The 19,074-nt window shown below is 48.5% G+C and overlaps 3 protein-coding genes across 3 annotated transcripts; 1 reads left to right on the top strand and 2 right to left on the bottom strand.

Annotated features, from left to right (window-relative positions):
* Positions 1 to 690: 690 nt before the first annotated feature.
* FSUBG_5101 (serine threonine kinase TEL1) lies at positions 691 to 9,877 on the bottom strand (the record flags this gene model as incomplete). The annotated part of the gene is made up of 7 exons (XM_036683162.1): positions 691 to 3,208; positions 3,256 to 7,717; positions 7,763 to 8,100; positions 8,158 to 9,582; positions 9,628 to 9,670; positions 9,726 to 9,773; positions 9,838 to 9,877. The coding sequence occupies 7 exons, from the start codon at positions 9,875 to 9,877 to the stop codon at positions 691 to 693; spliced, it is 8,874 nt and encodes a 2,957-aa protein (XP_036539408.1).
* Positions 9,878 to 10,791: 914 nt separating this feature from the next.
* FSUBG_5102 (nucleoporin) lies at positions 10,792 to 15,941 on the top strand (the record flags this gene model as incomplete). The annotated part of the gene is made up of 4 exons (XM_036683163.1): positions 10,792 to 10,981; positions 11,037 to 15,356; positions 15,409 to 15,830; positions 15,885 to 15,941. The coding sequence occupies 4 exons, from the start codon at positions 10,792 to 10,794 to the stop codon at positions 15,939 to 15,941; spliced, it is 4,989 nt and encodes a 1,662-aa protein (XP_036539409.1).
* Positions 15,942 to 16,820: 879 nt separating this feature from the next.
* Positions 16,821 to 18,332, bottom strand: FSUBG_5103 (e3 ubiquitin ligase complex slx8-rfp subunit slx8; the record flags this gene model as incomplete). Its single annotated transcript, XM_036683164.1, has 2 exons — positions 16,821 to 17,020; positions 17,078 to 18,332. 2 exons carry the CDS (start codon positions 18,330 to 18,332, stop codon positions 16,821 to 16,823), a joined length of 1,455 nt encoding a protein of 484 aa, XP_036539410.1.
* Between the last annotated feature and the right edge of the window lie 742 nt (positions 18,333 to 19,074).

The raw sequence follows: 19,074 nt of genomic DNA on the forward strand, positions 1-19,074 counted from the left end.
AGGAGACGCAGTCGAGAAGTGGATTATCAGGCTGTTTCTTGATTTGAATCAAACGAAAATGAACTGGCTCGAAAAAGCGTCAAGGCAAGGCTTTTGGAGATGATGGTAAGTCTGGATAATGGATGAGGCGGGTGTGTTGATTGATTGAAGGTGATTGAATCCATGATAAGATAAGAAACTGGAGCTACCGACATCTATCTCCGACTTAAAGAGCGTCATCGGTTTGTGTGATAAAAACAAAGCAACAACTTGCGTACCTTACCCTTACTATACATAATGTTTCAAGACGAGAATGTGATTATATTCCTCGAAAGAACACAAGGTTGGCATTCGAGCTCCATCTAAGCCTTTTCTGAATAACTTTCAACTCTCTGAGCTCTTCTTTTGATTCAGTATATGATTATTTAGGGTAATCATTGGGTTTTAGCAACTCCCGACTTACATCTACGTTCTGATAGCTTAGACTTCCCTGAGTGATAGCAAGCATTCATGAAGTATCATTAATTGATCTCCATGTCTTCAGCTGTACACTGGTAACATTGGAATGCAATTGACACCTTGAGCCACGCTTGATATGCCTACATTCGCTCTGCCGGCTATTATGATTCAGTCCTTGGTACGTCGCTAACTAATACATGATAACTTGACACTACATTTCCCTCCGCCTCAAGTTAGCCTTGGCCAAACATCTTAAGCATATGCTGCCCAACCTAGGAAAAGGGGTTTGTTAGCTGTGAACTCAAGTTGGTGACATCTGATTAACTTGCCAGAATACAACACTGCCAAATTTCGCTCGTCCGTAGCTTGGTTGATCAACTTGTTTACTGTTGCAGTCACACTCAACGTTTTCGAGAGCTTCTTCCTCACAATCTCCAAGGCTCTGTCAGCTTCAGATGGTTCATTGACGTGGCCTGCAGCCTTTTTGCCCTTCTTCGTCTCTGCTTCGCTTTGTTCATCGTCCATTGGGGTTTCGTCGTTGTGTCTCGCCTTTTGGAGTTTGGCAAGTCGGAGTGGTGAGATCGACCACGTATACAACGGATCAAACCGCAACACATCCAAGATTGTCATAATCGAGTACTGCTCTTCTCTTAGAGCATCCAGCGTAAACTCGCAGCATCTTCGGAAGACGCCTTCTGTCTTGGTGATCCCCATTCCATCCACAATGTCTCTTGTCAGTCTGAAGGGGACCAACTCCGGTACTGGCAGAATACGGCCAGCCTCAAATGCAACACCCAAGTCAATGTGAACAACTTCCCCTGTCTTGTGATCCAAGAGAATGTTGTGTCCGTGTCGGTCTCCTAAACCGAGAACGTGTCCCAGCATCGATATAGCCGCAGTGCTTCTTGTGTACGCTAGTCTTTTTAGGAACCATTCATCTGGATTCATAAAGTGTTCCATAAAGAAGTATCTCATGACTGGATGGAATTTCTCCGTGACCTTGCGATAGGTGCTGATTCGAGTTTCCACCGTCCGACTTTGAACCCCAAATATTTCCTTACGACATTGGGAGCCCTTCAAGTCTCTTGGGTAGTATCTTTCATGGGCGGGCATCAAGAACTCGTGAAGTGGGATCGTGTTGGGGACGAATTCAATCAAGCCTGAAGATGCAGTGAGTGGCAATACCTTGTATGTCCTGATTCCTAGGTTGCGCTGCTGAGTCGTCCTATGAAGCTTCAGCAGAGACGATACGGCCGAAAAGACCTGTTCCATGATAGCATCCTGTCGCAAGTCGTCGTGTCCTCCTTTGACAAGCTGTTTGTAGCGCACGCCATCGCTTCCAATGGCGGTAATGATCTTTGGGGCACTGACGCCTGAAGCGATGGTCATGGTTGGCTCTAATTTGGAGATGATCGGGACCTTTGAGTAATCTTTTGTATGGGAGAGTTCGATGTGCATAGTTGGAGATGGAATCCGGTATTTGATCAAGCAGTTAATGAGGTTGTGCCCGGGCGAAGACTCTTTGAGCGGGATCTTCGCACCCGACTTGTATCTATTCGGGTTCCGGTCCATAGCAAGAGCATGATAGTATTTGCTTGTCTTGTCAATCGAGAGCCAAATGTTGGCAACAGATTGCGTCTCTGCAAGCCGTTTCGCAATACGATCTGTTGCTCTGACACGAAGAACAGCTACGTCATCCTTTTGCTGCGCTTTTGCCTTGGTTCCAGACCAGATCTGATACATCCCGTGATAAGGATGGTCTACACAGATTTTGTAGACCAGCTCCAACAGCAATTTCTGGAATGAGGTGTCCTGGTCTTGCAGTCGGGACGTCAGTTGATTCGTGAGACCAGCAAATTTCCTCGTTGGCACGTCGGACAAATGCCGCATAACCGCCTTATTAGTAGTCTCCTCTTCTGATCGCTCCAGCCAAAGAGCCGTGAACCGAAGGGCGTCGTTATTGTGTTCATCAGAGGCAATAAGAGACAGGAGGTAGTTCTCGAGGCTCAGCCGAACGAACTCACTGCGAGTCTGCTCGACTCGCCGCAGTTCTTGCTCATCAAGATCTAGCCATTGCTTCTCCTTGTTCAAGACGTGTGAATATCTTGTTTTCAGCTGAGTATCCTTTGTGCCGCTGACTAGGGTTTTCAATTCTGACACTTCATCACCCTTGGCCTTCTTTAGACTTTGCAGTCTTTTCAAGTCTTCCAGGCCATCTGGGTCCTGCAGTTGTTGATCACAGAACATGGCAAACTGATGGAATACAGCACCTGCTTGCCGACCTTGGCCTTTGCCTTTGAGCTCCTTGAGTGCAGGCTCCAGGTAGTTTTTCTGAATGTCATGTGGCTCTTCAAGGCGAGCGACAGAAACCTGGTACCCAATCTTCGAAAGCAAGTCAGATCGGCTGACCGGCAGAGTTTGCTTTTTGAGCGAAGCATCTCTATCTATGCCTTGGAGCATACGGATGGATGTGCTCATCTGACCATAATCCCAGAGAGAATTAGCTGTCTCGATGTTGACCGCTGCATCAACATGAACGTCTAAGGCGGCGCATGTCGGGATGAGCTTGGTAAGCCCAGTGGATATTCTGAGACTCTCTTGTGTCGCTTGGTGATAGCGATAGATCTGAGATGCGGTGATCATTGCTTCTACCTCCATATGCCGTGCAGAAGCCGCGGAAAGCTTGATATTTGTTTGAAGGGTATTCTGCTGACTGACCATGCTCATCGTAGACGCACGGCAAGATAAGATCTGGCTGACACTCCCGTACCTAATGATAATTAGTAGCTTACTCTACGAATGCTAAGGAATACTCACAGTCCGCTCCGCATCCAATCGCTTCGAGTTTTGAACTTTTCGATGAGACCATCCATCTCTGCAGTGTCAGAAACCCCTATAACGTCATCAAGCTCTGTTAAGGATGCCAAAGCTCCAAGCCGTTTCCTCAATGAAGTTGCGTTCGCATCGAGGGCAGCCAAGCTCCTCATCGTGCGGCTGAAGCCCTCATGCACAGCTGCTCGGATATTCGTAACATCGGCTGCCTCAGAAATACTTTGATACGCTTTGTATACTGTTACCGCGTGATGATCACTTGGGGGAGCAGGAAGGTTCCAAATCCCTAACTTTCTAGCAGTATTGAAAGTGTCCTCGAGAGCAGCTGGGGATGACTCCAGGTTTTGTTGCGTCTGAAGAAGTGAATTCGAAAGTCCTGACAACCCAAGTGTACCCAGGGCTCTAACTAAAGCCTGTTCGTCTGACTGAGTCATTGGATCTCCATAGAATATGTGGTTATCGTACATGGCGCCTCGAAATGCAAGACTTCTGGGACCATCATTCTCATATTCTACGCGAGCGACAACCTTAGGAAGGCTGGGTTCTTCGGGTAGCCCATAGTATGCATCTGGATCATCGATGTTCTCAAAGATCGTGAGGAGAGTGTCGCTTATATCCACCTCTTTTGCGGCCGAGGACCTTCTTGAGGACCGCGAGGTTTCCGGAGTAACATACTCAGCGAGAAGCAAGGCGGTTTTATACATTCCGCATCGCGACGCCGCTGATGCAACCGTCGCGGAATCCACCTCGAGCCAATACGACCGATCAGCTATTGAAGATTCTTTGGGATACTGCTGTGTCCTTAGATACAGAAGCATATTGATGAGTAGCTTCAGACTTTCTTTGGCTGCAGGATCAGTGCATTTCAGCCAGCTCTTGATCGCCACAGAAAATGGTCGCTTAGGGGAATGTTGCTGATTTATCGGAAAGTAGAGCGCAAGATGAGCAACGAAGGGAAACGCACTCTCCGCAAAGTGCTCCACTCTGGCGAGAATAGGGGCAAGGACTGAGAGAATGATTGATTCTGGAACACATTGGGCAAGGTGTGCGCTCAGGCTTGGGAGCCATTCTTTCGAAGTGATTTCCACAGACCACACATCTTGCTTATCTGGTGAAGAAGGAGTAACAGGGGCTTTGTCAGACGGGGGAGATCTGTGCGAGCCCCATTGGGAAGTTATTAAGAGAGACTCTGTTAGACTCTTCTGACAAGCTACAGTTAGTGGTTCATCCTCAAGTATAGCGGCATCTGAGACAATGGATCGTAGAGCAGCTTCGGCAAGACCAGCAGTGACAGAATCGGGATTTGAGGTGAGGTCTTGGAGCAGGTAAAGTATTCCCATCTCTGAGCCATTTGACCCTGGGGCTATTTGTTGGTAGCGAGTAAGATGTGATTCGCGTAGAATATTGACTGGAATCTCCCCGGAAGCCGAAAAGGCTCGCCCAACAACTCGTCCTGCCCATGCTAGATACTCTTCGCTCAGATTTTCTGTGTCGCAGCTCTTCCATACAGCCGTAGAATGCTTTACAGCATCATGGTCAGATTCAATTATGTCGTCCTTGATTGACGCAGGAATGCTAAAGTCGCCACAAAGAAGACCGAGAGCTAACTGTCGAGAAGAATCGTTGAGAAGCTGGTGATCTGCGCCACCATCGTCCAAGATATCCAGCAATAATTTGCTCTCCGCAGTGCCTCTTTCAGCATTTCCAGAAGCTCGAATGCGAGCAGCAGACTGTGTTATGGACTTGAAAGCGTTTTTTTGCGCAAGATCCTTAAACGATGGCGAGTCATACTCCTCGAGGTACTTGCTGAACCATCCATGGAACTTCTCTGCTTTGCTCATAGTTGCTTTGAACTGACTCTCCTGGGTAGTGCTCGACTGACTTGACTCTAGGAAGACCCGCAGCGACGCGAGGGTCGACAGGGCATAACCAGCGAGAAACGATGGCACGTTGCTGAGATGCTTGGCACCTTGACCCAGGAGATACTGGCTAATTCCAAGTGCATCATCTGCACACTCTGAGTCCGTGATAAATTTGCGGGTTGCGTTCAGGAGCATTTCCAGGGGATAAGAGTCCCAAGCGACTGGCCCAGCAAGGGATATTAAGACTCTGACCTTTCGAAGAACAGAGCATGCATGTAAGGGACCCAAAGCCGGATGCACCGTGTTGAGGAGCGATCGAGCGATCGAGACAACCACAGGTGGCGTCCATAGGTCGTTAAATTGGAACTCCGTGTTTTGGCAGAGCCTGTAAAGTTCGTGGATGAGATATTTAGCCTTAAACATTGGCTGTTGGTTCGCTGGTAGCTCAGCAGGTGAATGAGAAACGGCTTTCATGGCACCCATGATCTCGCCAGCGTAGTCAAGCTTGTACCTGGCAAACACCCTCTCTAGAGAATTTTCTTGGTCGATGAGGTCAAAGAAGAGGGCCGCTATATCAACAAGGTTGATATAAATAGAGTCCATGTACACTTGACTTCCGAGCAACTTTTTGATATGTGCCTCGCCTCGCTCCTTATCCTCGCCCCCATTTGAGTCACCAAAGATCATGCTATATGCAATGGCAGTAGTGAAATTTTGACGAATTAGGTCGCTTTCAGAATTTTCGAGGTTGCGGCACACTTCTGCAAATGCCTCGTCTTGTCCTCTCATTACTGTCAAGCCAATGGCTTCGGACTGGGCTGACTTGAGGAGATCTCCGAGTGTCGCGAAGCCAAAGATGGAGAACGGAATATCCTCAATCGGATCGCATTCTAACCAGGTATATAAGAGTTGGCGGGAGAACAAGCGGAACAATGCTTTTGGTGATTCCAATTTCAGCGTGTTTGACACATTGATCAAGCATCGAGTTGCATACTGAGTTGAGTCCAATATCTTTCCTGGGGTTTCAAAAATGTGATATGTACATCTCCGAAGCAATGTCGACCATCGGCAGGCGAGATTTGACAAGACTAGCAAGCGGAATGCGATGCCAGTAGTATCGAGAGGGTTGGTTGGTAAACTGTCTAGCACATCCACAAAAACTTCATCGTGAAGCTTGAGAACAAAAAGATCGAAAACGCTAGCGATCTTCTGGGAGATAGCGAATTTGACCAACATTGGACCTTTCTTCAGGATGTAAAGTAAACAGGTTCGAGGCGAATCAAGGCCTTGATCTTTACCATACTCTGTGTTGGTTCGGAGCAGGGTAAACAATAATCGAACCATTGATGTTTGGGCCCTTGGCGAGAAAATGTTCGATGTGAGACAGACCTTGATGAAGTGATAATAAAGATCGCCCACTCGATCTGAAAGATGTCGTTTATCGTTCAGCCAGATGGGGTGAAGCCCATCAATCACTCCGATACAGGTGCTTAATACAACTTCGGCACACTGATAATCAGGCAGGCCGATATACTCCCCAAGTCTTTCGATAATGGCGAGCGCGTTGTCTGGGGTAACAACGAGGTCAGAGGTGAAAATGTCTAATAGCAGATTTTGGCACATGAGTAAATCATCGTCCAGCAAGTTGATGAGATGTTCCACGTAGATATCAGGGATGAGCCCAATCTGCCCAACGTCGTCATTCATGATAGACAGAAAATGCAGCCGCGTCCTCGTTTCTGTATAGAAAGCCTGCGTATCCAACTTCATCTGGATGTCGAAGCGTGGGACTACCGTTGGCGCATGAATCGAACTTGCTCTGCTACTTTGTGAGTCAAAGTCCTCGTCAATGTCCATTAGGTCGATGCTGTTGTCATGATGTGTCTGGTCCTTTTGTTCTCCAAGTAAGCTCCACATCCGAGAGAAGAGTTGCAGGAGACCAGGGTTGCTTGTAAGAGCTCTGTTGAGGCTTGTCGTATTTAAATCAGGCATAATGGGCCGGACTGCTCGCAGGATTGAATCGACAAACGCATTGGGCTCAACGGACGTTAAAGCAGAGTTCATTCCTTTCTCTAGAATTTCTTTGAGAGTTGACGCAACAGACGAAGACTGAGTCGAGTTGATATCGGCAAACAATGGTAGCAACAGTGTGCCCGCCAAACAGGCCGATACGAGACTTTGGAAGCGATCAAAAGAGATTTGTATACCGCCTTCATTCATCTTCTTTGTCCACGACGTACAAAGCTCCATCAACTCGCTCAGCTTAGGGTAAAAGAGTTCGAGGGTGAGTTTCTGGGAAGCATAACGTGTGTTGGCATCCGCCAATGGTGGTGAGTTTGTGGGCTTTGAAAAGCTGCAACTCCCGGTTGTTGCGGGACTGTTAGGTGCATCTTCCGAAAGGAGTATGTACCGCGTGAAGGACTCGATCTCTTTGAAAGAACTCCAGGTCTCCGTCAATGGGCCCCCTGGAGCTGCCGGGTGGGAGGTCAACTCCAGAATTGTCGTTCCGCAACATGTTCGAATGAGATTCACCAAGTGAATTGGCTGAACGTGCAAGGAGTTATAGGATGCGAAAGCAGATTCATCTATAGGGTGTTAAGATTTATTTGACTTCAGGACAACGAACTCACTCGGGTTCCATCTTAGAAACACCCATCGAATGATATGATGACATGTACTTTGGCTTGCGCTCGGGATTTTCGCGTTCCGTAGATGAAGAACATGGAACATCAAGCTGATAGAGGCATCACTCAAGGTGCTAGGTCCACTGACATCGGCAGTTGTAACCATATTATTAATGTCCTGCGAAATGGTGTGATAAGGGAGCACGTCTGCTTCAAGCAGCTGGTGCAGAAGCACAGCTGCTGCTCGGCTAGTTCCTGGCAAACTGACAGATCGTATGGCGAACCGCCAGAGCTGATGCCACATGTCCACCTGATCATGGCAGCCTTCCGAGTAAGCAATAAAGCTGATGATGTTAGCAGTATGTCCAGTCGAATAGTGCCCAGCGAATGGGCGATCTTACCTTGCAGAGGCAATGAGGGCCCAAGAAGCTGTAACTGGGTTCTTGTCGTTCGCCAATGATATCAAATCTGGCAGTAAGTCGAGGAGTTCTTCACGGCTTAATGATTTGTGAGCTAGAAGAAACGGAATCAACTGCAGGGCAGTCCTGCAGATAGAGACATCGACAGCCTTCAGCTTGAGCCGGATGCGACTGGAATTATCTTGACGAGTTCGCCGCCTTTTGCGCGGTTGCTCATCTTGTTCACCATTATCATCTCCTTGTCTCTTCAGACGAGGCAGTGCCATTATACGTTCGAGGAATGCCAAATTTTGGATGATAGCCCAATGTCCCTCACCATAAACATTATGTGGTCGGAGGCCAAAAATATCCAGTTGTAGGCCATATGTGGGCAACGAGGATAAGGCAAATGTGATGTCGCTCATTTGGAGGCGGAATGCTTCACCACGCCTTGAGTACTCAGACCAGATGTTCTCTACCAAATCTTCCAAGTCCAGGCGTATGGCTTCATCCGACGACCTGAGAGCCAAGTGTTCAATGTGAAGGTGTGTCAAGAGTATACTTCTAGAGATCTCTATTCTTAACGCACGGATGACTTCATCCTGAGATACTTTCTCTGATCTCCACCAGTAACTCATGAGCGGCACCAGAGTCTGCACCAGAGAGCTGGCGTGCTCCAAATCGTCAGCATGAGTAGCAGAGAAAATAGCATTGATGATAGCGAATGCCAGAGTCTGCAAAGAGCCAAGACTGACTTGCTTGAGGCTCAAGACTCTGAGAACTACTGGTGTGATATCTTTGAACTGCCGAAGTAGGGGTGCATTTCCACCGACAACAAGATAGTGCAGTCCTTCTAAGACATCTTTCAGTAAGCCACCCTCACCAGGGGCAGCTCGTCTCTGACTTTGGGTTGATGGAGTTGATCGTCCGCCAGATCGGCCATATCCTGCTGATCCTGGAGCCGGTGATGACCGAACCAAAGCCGGGGATGCTCGGGCCAATGCTCGGGTTGGAACATCTCCTTCGTTAGGGAGCAAGAACTGAGCAACACTGAGGAAGAACCCAACACAGAGCTCCCATGGGTGGCCTTCCTTCCTGGCGAGAATCTCCACGTGAGCCGGCCTGGAAAGCACCTCGGCCAAAGCTTTGATGTAATCCTGGAGTAAAGGGGGCACGAAATCGTCATTAGGCCCCGGAAGAACCTGAGTGATATGGTCCACAATGGCGAGAAGTGTCTTTCGTCCAATCTTTGCGTTACCACGTCCCACCGTCATGCGTACGGCATCGGCACATTTTGATAGCCGAGAGGTCGTAGTATTTATTGTTGTTTGAGATTTCTTCTTGTCATAGAAGATGGGCTTCTCCCGAAGGACGAAACTGAAAATGGCTTCAAATATCTCATGGTAGCTCTTGTCACCGAGGTCGGAGCTTTTCCTTGTTAGAGTGGCCGAAAGGGGGTTGCTCTCTACTTACAGATTTGTAGCTCGATTCCGCGGGTTGACAAGATGCGCCAGTTCTAAGATGAATGTAAGCTCTCCGAGTCTAGAAGAGCCAAAGGCAGACAGACATACCGTCTACAGCTTTTTCTCTATCTCTGACTGAGCCGGCCTTGACATCACCTATAATCGGTCATGTTAGTAGTTGCAGCCATTAAGAAAGCATTAGTAGCCATGGGTTACGAACGCGCTAGATTCATAACATTGAATCCATGAGACGAAGCCATAATGAGCGCGAGTAAATACGACCGCCACAAAGACTTCTTATTCCTTCATTGAAATATCAGATCGTCATCGGAGCTACCTTAGGTAAAGATGAGGTGGAATACACAAGTGGTGCACAAATCCACCAGAAAGCGCGACTGAAGATTGTGCCTGCTGTATGTATTATGCAAATACCAGATGGTCTAAGCTCGTTTGCTAGACAACCAAGGGACAGTGGAGGCCGTATAATACCTTGTGTACTTGAGTAGGTATGAATAGAACAACGAGAACAAAGCCACGGAGCAAACTGAAGTGGTGAATGATTATTGGGAGAAGAATCGCAAAAAGATTGCAAAACAGGAGCACTTCTTTGAGCGAGGAATAAGCTGCAGCTACAGAAAATAGGCACCCTTCAGCATCGTGCCAATGGACGCTTTATACCTACTTACTCCTGGTAATGTTAGAGGGCCATGGCTCAGAAATGCTCTATGCTTATCAAGAGCTGTTAATTTGATGTCTTGGTGGCAAGAGTTCCAAAATATATCATTCCTATCTTCAATGCAATTTTCTAATGTTGACTTTGTTGCTGTTTTTCCTTGAAGTCATTAATCATTAAGACGATTGCAAGGCCTAAGGCGTGCCTATTTTTTACGGCATACCTGGGCTGACAGCTCCTAGAGCTTTCAGGGGGCAGAAAGCTTCTCACCGCCTAAACAACTAAGAAGCCAACCAATCAAATAGCTCGATGAGCTCACCTACTGGGGAAGTCAACAAGGCTCTCAAAGTGAAGAATCTCAAAACCGCGACCACTAACAGCCATCGACAAAAAGATTCAACATTTGCGACACGTTACGCACCACGGTGCAAATCTCGCAGCTTGTATTTCACACTCGCTGTCGCCTCACTGATCAACATGCGACAGTATTGAACCATAAAAATGGCCGACATCACCGCTTTAGATGCCCTCCAAGCTTTCCATCAAGGGCTTCTATCATTACGCGAAGGTCGCGTTGAAGGCGCAGAGGCCCTGGGCAACGAATTTCTAGTCCAGGTCTTTGAAACAGAACTAGGGAAGTTATGGGATAAACCAGCAAGGAGAGGGGAAAACAGAAATGCTGTCACGTCCGGTAAGGAGTTGGTTGGCGCAACTCAAGTTTCTCTCCCATCTAACTGATTATATAGGCAAGGTTGTCATTGACGGTGACGAATACTCAATAAACGACAACTTCCAGCAAGATGTTCTCACCTTTTCCGACGAGGTAGAACTCGACGAGCTCGAATCTACCCGGTGTTTGCTTGAATCCCAAGAGGACCCCGACAGGCTTGGCCGATCCCTTCTCGAATGTGCCATTATCCGATTCCACCAGCAGCGCAAATACGTTTTGGACATTGTTAGACTTCTCCTCGAGCTAGAAGGCCTCGACGATGATCTCGCCGACACAGAAGCTCTCGAGAGCGTCAAGCTCTACGTGGCAGAGCGTTTGCTTCAGCCAAGCATGGGGGCAGATGCTACAAAACGGATAGTACCTAGGTGCATGGCTTCCATGAAAGAGATCAAGGCATGGCTTCAGAAGATAGGAGACAAGATCGCTGCTGCCCAGACTCTTGGTCAAACTACAACAGGGGGCATCTCTGAACAAATGGAGACTATCGAGTTCTCCAGAGTCAGCTTGATGCAACAACATGAGCTACTGGGTGTCATCCTCTGTCGGAGTATTGAAATGAGACAAGGGTCAACACAAGACTTTCTTGACTTCGTTTCGGTTCTCCAGAAAGTTGATAGGTATGATGCTTTGCTGGTCCACCTTATACCATCAATTGGAGCATACATTTCGGTATTCGGGTCTGCGGAAGGAGGATATGACCTCATCAAGGCTCGTGAGCTGAATGGCAAACTCTTTCCTGCGGACAGTCCTCTGTGGCCCTTGTCCCAGCTACAAGCTGCTTTCCGTGCTTGGTGGCTCGCCGAGTATAGTGGTTTTTACGTGGATGATCCTCCGGAGGCTGCAATCCCCCCCAACACCGACTTGGATGAGGAGGATCGACAACGATCGAAAGCTTTCCTGGAGTCTTTGAAGGATGGATCCTTTGACTTTCTTCTCTCCATCGCTGCTGATGTTAAGTCGCCTGATTGGCACGATCCTGTGAGAGCAGGCATGCGCAAATGGCTCCAGCGAAAGTCTCCCGCACTAGCACCGGATGCGATACCGTTCGCCGACTTCTTCCAATTGACTCTGATGCTCCAGCTTGAAATATTTGTCGATGGATTTATCTCTAACCTTCCCGATGTCCTGCGAAAGCTTCGTGTGGAGGAGGATGAGCAACGCCAATCCAGCCAGACTCACGAGCAGGATCTAGATCTCGAAAGGTTCTTGTTGGTCATCGCGTACGCTTATGAGGGACGACCCGATGCTGCTATGAATTTTTGGTCCGATCCCGACAGTAACTTGGCTGGTTTCATGCATTGGGCTTCTCGTAGAGCGTCAACACCTCTAGTAACAGCTTTTTGCGAGATGCTTCAGGCTATTTCGGAAAATGAGGAGTGCGCTTCTGCTGCACACGAGTTCTTGATGGATGAGGGCCATCATTCATCCGGGAAGATGAGAAAATCTCAGTCTTTAACATGGGCACAAATCTTCAGGGAGCTAGACTTCTTCTCCGCCAAGATACGGCAGAAGCCAACACCGCCCCAGACAATTCGTTATCGAAATGAAAAGATGAGCAGTGATCAAGCAGAGACCGAACCAGAATCGGCCATGATGCTTGAATGCTACCTTCGATTAATGTCAAAGCTGGCCAGCGAAAGCGAGACAACCAGACAGTTTCTCCTTCAGAATCTCAACTATAACCTGGTTGAAACATTGTATGAACTCGCAAGCAGTCCCATTCCCCCGCGTTTACGCGGTTGTACCTTTATGGCTCTACGAGCTTTAATGGCACGAAAATCGCTTCAGGAGGGGATCCTTATGTGGAATTGCCTCGATACTTGGATCACAGGAGGGTACGCTTCCCATCCAATTACTCGCCAAGCTCAGCCATCACCAATTGTTTCTATGGATCGTATCTTTGATGAGATAAGCAATGGTTTTGAGGACCCCGAGTCTTTCATTCAACTCCTACTTTCTCTTATATCTCCAGCTATCGATAGCAGTCCCCTCAATGACGGATTGCCGTTCCCTGAGAACCTCGGCTCAGCCTCCCGCATGCCTGGTATTGAGGTTTACGTCGACTTCGTGATGGGACTGGTTTTTGCTACCAAGGCAAATGACCTTCAAGATGTGAATCAAACTCGCGTTCTTCGCCTTAGTTGCCTAGAGTTTATCTTAGTCTGCCTCAACACATTCAACGAGGACCTCATTATCATGGCTAACGAAACAAACATCAACGTCGATGGAGTCATCGCAACTACCGACCTAGCAACCTATGTTCGCATGCACCCTTTTGCCAGAGTGATGGAATGGATGTTCAACGACAAAGTCATGGCTGCTCTGTTCAACACAATCCATCAGGAGCCTGTAGATGTTGGGAATGCTGCACCAGACTCGCCCCTTATTCTTGGCATCTTACGTGCCGTTGAGGCTATTAGCAAGGTCCTTGACCTCCAGGCCACCTATCTCGAGCTTGTTCGGCCCATCATTAAACTCCAATCAAACCAGCGCCGGCCTCCTGTATCTAACGCCGCATTTGCCTCATTTGAAGATGGCCTGGTAACTCGACTGAATCTGGTTGTCGATCTGGGCAACTATTGTGGTATCGGACACCCAGACCTTACTCTTGCATGCCTAAAGCTGCTCGAGAAGATGTCTTCTTCTTCGAAAATTACTGCTGTCTGGTCAGGCTCTAATCGTCAAATGCACCGTAACAAGGCTATTGTGGCCTTGGAGGCGAACGGCGAACACGAAGCCATATCCCGATCATTTGTCTCAGAATTGATAACCCCTCTCGAAACTGGGCGTGAGGCAGACTCCCCAGCTTACGTCACCAAAATCTACATCCTCGACTTCCTATATCAATGCTTACAAGAGACGCCTCGCAAGCCGACGATTGCACACTTGCTTCTCGGACTCAAGTGCGGCATTGACTCTCTGTCCGTGGATGCTAAGGGCGCTTTCGCTTCGAGAACTTCTCTCTTCCACACATTATTAAGACTACTCCTGGAGGCTCCCTCCGGCGATGCCCAAGGAATGCGACAGTGGCTCATCGCTATCAGATCACGTGTGATGCGCATTCTACACATACTTTGGAGTTCGCCCCTATCTGCACCTGTTGTGGTCGAGGAACTTCGTGAGAATGAGATCCTCTTTCACCTTTTGTTGCGCGAAACAATCATTAACCCTGATCTCCCTTGGGAAGGTGAGAATGTCGCCATGGTGCAGTTCCCTGTGACAGATGGTGCTGTGGCTTTAATCGACTTCTTGTCTCTCCGAAGCATGGGCTTGGAATACATTGCTATGGAGCTTTGTAGCATAGCTCAGAACCGTATGCCCAGCGTGAAGCGCCGCATCTTTGAGGCTCTAAATGGTCAGATTATTGGAGAGGGAAACACACCTATACCGATTCCAACTATTTTCGATCTCTATGACTTCCTCCTCCCAGAAGGCGTTTGGGAGATCCCATTGCCTCCTCTTCAATACTATAAAAACATCGACCTCTCAGCCTGTCTAGAGAACGACGCAGACTCTAACCCAATCTACAACCTCGAGCGTGTTAAAGAAGTGCTGCTTTTGAAACGAGGTGAGGCTCAAGGATCGGGGGCATTGATTGCAGCTCAAGATCTGGCCGCTATCGAACGCGAAGAAGGCATGATAATAGAATACCTTATTTCTTCAAATCGACAAAAGCAGCTCACAACACAGAGCCTCAAGGTGCTGAAGACATGGACGAAACTTTTGCTCGTTATGATCGAGTCGAATGACTTCAAGGGTTCAGCACAGACCTCTTTCTTCCTGCAGGCCCTACAATCGATTCTGCCCAGTTTAGAAGCATTTGCTTCTGAACGGCCGGATGAGGCTTTCGAGCTTGCACGGCTGGCCAAGGTCTTACTCTTCAAACTTGACCTCTCAGCATCAGCAGACGACAAGCAAGGTTCAGCCATCGGTAATCTCGTGAGTGACAAACTCTTTCAACTTTTCCAGATCTGCTTGCAAGCTATCGGCAAGTGGGCTGGAACCCCGGAGTTGAGATCCGTTTACTATGGTATCTGCTACCGCTACCTGACTGGCATGGCTGATCAAGGATCTCTGATCTCGAATCGTCCGAAGACTATCAAGACGATCCAAGTGTATGGTGAGCGCTTGATAAATGTTATCTGCGATGATGCCTACGGTGGTGAAGCTCAATGCCAGACAGCGGCATTGATCCTACTCAACGCTCTCGTCAGCCTAGGTCGTCAGGAGAGCGATGACCATGTCGTAGAGACTCTCAACCGACTTAATTTCATCGGCATCATGGTGGATTCTTTGCGAAATATCATGCAAGAGTGGCATGAAGTCTTCACATCAGGTACGTCTCTGTTTGCTTCCTTGTTGAAACTACTGCTGAGTCTTTCTTTCAGGCACCTCTGAGCAGCAGAATTACCAGAATGCTCGCCTTGCTCTACTCCTTGAGCTTGCGCAGACACGATCTGGAGCCAAGTACATTATCCATTCCAACCTTTTCCGGTCGCTTGAGGATTCGGGTCTCTTCGGAGCAGACCCCGAGCTTCAAATAAACAACACCAACCCTCGTGCTCTTGAGCAACACTATGGCCTTCTTGCTCAAGTGGTGCGCATAATCGGTGCCGCCCTTGTCTCTCGCGGTAGCCACAACGTGGTGCAGGGTCGCAAATTCCTTACAGAACACCGGATGCTCGTCACCCATACACTTAAACGAAGCGCGGGTATCGGAAGCGGCAACGCGGATGAGGGCCTGGATCAAAACATTGAAGAGTTGGCTGAAGGGCTAATGGTTATCATCGCAGCGACACGGTTCCTTGAGGTAACGCTTGCTCACTCCCTGAGATGCACAACCAAGCAACTAACAAACATGCAGTTCGAGAACGAAGTCCTTCCTGAGCCGAAGCAGCAGAGCAACGGTCTCTTTCACTAAGCCAGCCTAAGAGAAGGAGAGATGCCTTAGATATAATTTGCAATGACATAAAGGAACGTGTGTCAAGATGGGATGGATGTAAGCTGTAGAGTTAGGCGGCGTTGGCAGGATAGCGTGGAATGGAATATGGGTTGAGTGTGGTTTAGTCTGTATAGGTGTGATAGTCAATCACGTTAGTACCAAGACAAGACATGAAAAGCGACCCATGATGATATTTTTGTGAGTTTAAACGTATGGTGGGAAGAGGACACGGCCTCTTTTACACTTTATATGGTGCGCGATTGGATGGGTATGCCCTCAACAGATGCATTTCACATACTCTGACATCTTACATGTCGGTTCATAACCACTACTTCAAATATTCGACACCTGGGATCGGCACAAAGCAAATCAAACTGTATCAGAGGTCTAGAGTCTATGCGCCATATACTGTTGCCTAAACACCAAATGGTTAACCCTATGGATAAGTCTGTGTGCTTTCCATGGGCACGGCACGATACGTATATCCCTCGCCTAGTTAGTTACTCCGAATGCGCCATTTCCTGAGCGACAACAATCGTAGTCGCATATTGAATCAATGCAGTCCTTTGTTCCCCTTATCCATGTAAATGCTGGGTATCTTTATCTGACGCCCCAAAGTGACCCGCCCACCGTAACATTAAAGAAGAAAACAATATATAAGCCACGAAGGCGTGTGGCGGTTAGCACAGTCCTGTACCTGTGACAAGCTCCAAGTACTAATCCACGGATGCCGATTAAACGGAGTGCCACGTAGCAACAACGAAGGTGCATTGGAGTCAGCCATCAAACTCTGAACCAAGCGCTCAGCTGTTCAGAGAATCGCAGCCATTCGCCCGTTGTAGATAGTTGTCGATCAAATCAAGACAGCGTATTGGCCTTACGCTTTCCTTTCCGTGTGGCAGTCATGAGCTTCAGTTCAAGAGGCCAGTATCCCTTGGTCTTGCTGTTATAGCTCTCTCGAGGCTTAATTTCAAGTCTTTGGCGGCACATGGGACACTTCCCTTTGGTGACGTCGACATGAAGAGACTGGTGCAAACAAGAAGCGCAATATAGATGACCTGGGGTTATGTGAGAATCTTACATGAATCTTCGGAACCAGAAGCGAAATCACTTACCACAATGTGTTACTGTGAGGTTAGAGCAGTCGTCCATGCAAATGACACATTGAAAGGCAGCAAGCTTGACGCGATCATCCTTTTCTGGCTTTCGGACTTCCTCGAACACTTCGTTGGTCTCGGTCAGATCGATGGTGTCGAATTCGGGTTTGGCTTCAACGTCGATGGGAGAACGAGTAGGGCTTGTGCCGAATAGTTCTTCAACATCCATGTCTTTTCTGGCTGCAGGTGACTTTCTCTGTCTCGACGTGGGCCGCGGGGCCGCGGGTGCAGCCGTCGTCGATGTTCGTCGTCGCTTACTCACGTGCGCTGAACCAGTTCGAGCAGCCGCAGCTGTGGTACTACGCCGGGTTGCGGGTGGCATAGCTTCGGAGAAGGAGCTTGCCGGACTGTCAAAGAAGAAGTCGTTCTCCTCGAGAGAGTCGAAAACAGGCAGCGATGCTTGAGATTCGCCGGCAGAGTTGCTAGCCGAGGAGAGCTGGGTTGTTGTTCGCTCAGGGCCGAAAGGGTGGAGGATGCAGTTGGTGGACGATAATTCTCGGGCCGTTGTATTTGTAGTGGCGTTGGTGGATGCGGTGGTGTTGCGGAATGCACGATGCGGCGTGGAAGCCTGAACGGTTGAGTGAAGGCTTACGCTATGAGACTGACTCGGCCGTGAATCGGGGTTCGTGAACGGTGGGTACGATGAGGGCGATGAAAAATCACCATCGGCAAGGTCGGCGAGGAAATTATCTTCGATTTCGGAAGCGAGGAGTGAGTTCTCTAAATCGGCGTTATGCAAAGACTCGGGGTGATCATTTTCCCAGGAACCTATTGGCGGAAGCTCGATGTGTGTTGATGATGCGCTCGCTGGTTCTCCCCAAGGTGATGCTTGGGTGTTCTGGGGTGGAGGGGATTGGGAGGGCCTCGGCCGTTGGGTGGTTGTTAACGGGCTTGGAGTTCGATAAGTACGGAGGCGAGAAGTGGAAGTCAATGGTGGCAAAGAGAAGTACGTTAGAGGTAAAGACGATGATGTTGTTGTCTGGCGAATGTGGGAGCGGCTCGCACCACCACCACTACTGCTTCTGCTGCTGGTATTGCCACTGCTGCCACTGGCATTGGCATTGGCATTGGTGCTGCCACTGGCACTGATTCGATCAATCTCCAAGCCGATTGTCCTCTGAGAACGCGAACGCGGTTGTGTATTTGAGTGTGGAGCTCCAGCTCCAGCTCCAGCAAAAGCAGGAGGTGACACTATCCTCGTAGTGGTTGACATGGAGATTGTTATCGGAGGAGAGTAATAGTCGTTTGCCGAGTTCAAAAACAAGTCCGTGTTGCCTATTTCAATCGGTTACAAAGGAACGTCAGGAGTTGACTTGCTACCGTGGAATACGTGGGGACATTGGATTCGGCTAGAGCGTGGCAGAAGCAAGAAGAGACAAAGGCAAGGCAAGGCAAGGCAAGGAAATAGGTAGTGTCCAAAATAGTAGTAGGTAGAGAAGTGAAAATGGTTTCTGAATTTCTAACCTTGCAACATATAGGAGAGTAGAGAATCCATATACAAGAATTCTTGTTCCATTGTTGGTGGGCGTCAATGTCACGGGGAGGGAAGAAATGGTACAAATAGCGTGGAGATGCACCACTCTTTAAACCATCCACTGAACCCGGCCTGGCTTTGGGCGGGCCGCCTTGGTCCTGGGCAGGGTTGAGCTTGGACTCGGGCGGTACAAATCGGATGTGATTTGGAACCAGAAGCTTGGCTGACTGAGAGAAGAAGAAGGGATGAAACAGCCCAGGTCAATATGTACAAAGGACACAAAGACGCGCGATATATCAAGAGCAGGGAGAGTAACAAGGGCTCTTTGTATCGCAAAGGGCTGAGTATGGAAGGGTAAAGAAGTCGGGGACACGAAAAATAGACAGTATGAGAAATAACATCCATATAAACACACATAATAACTCAACCGAACTCAAATAACCGGCTGCGGGATCTGAGCCGAGCTGATGTGAATGTAAGT

This window comes from Fusarium subglutinans (assembly GCF_013396075.1).
Source record: "Fusarium subglutinans strain NRRL 66333 chromosome Unknown NRRL66333_c0000047, whole genome shotgun sequence".
Classification (NCBI taxonomy): domain Eukaryota; kingdom Fungi; phylum Ascomycota; class Sordariomycetes; order Hypocreales; family Nectriaceae; genus Fusarium; species Fusarium subglutinans.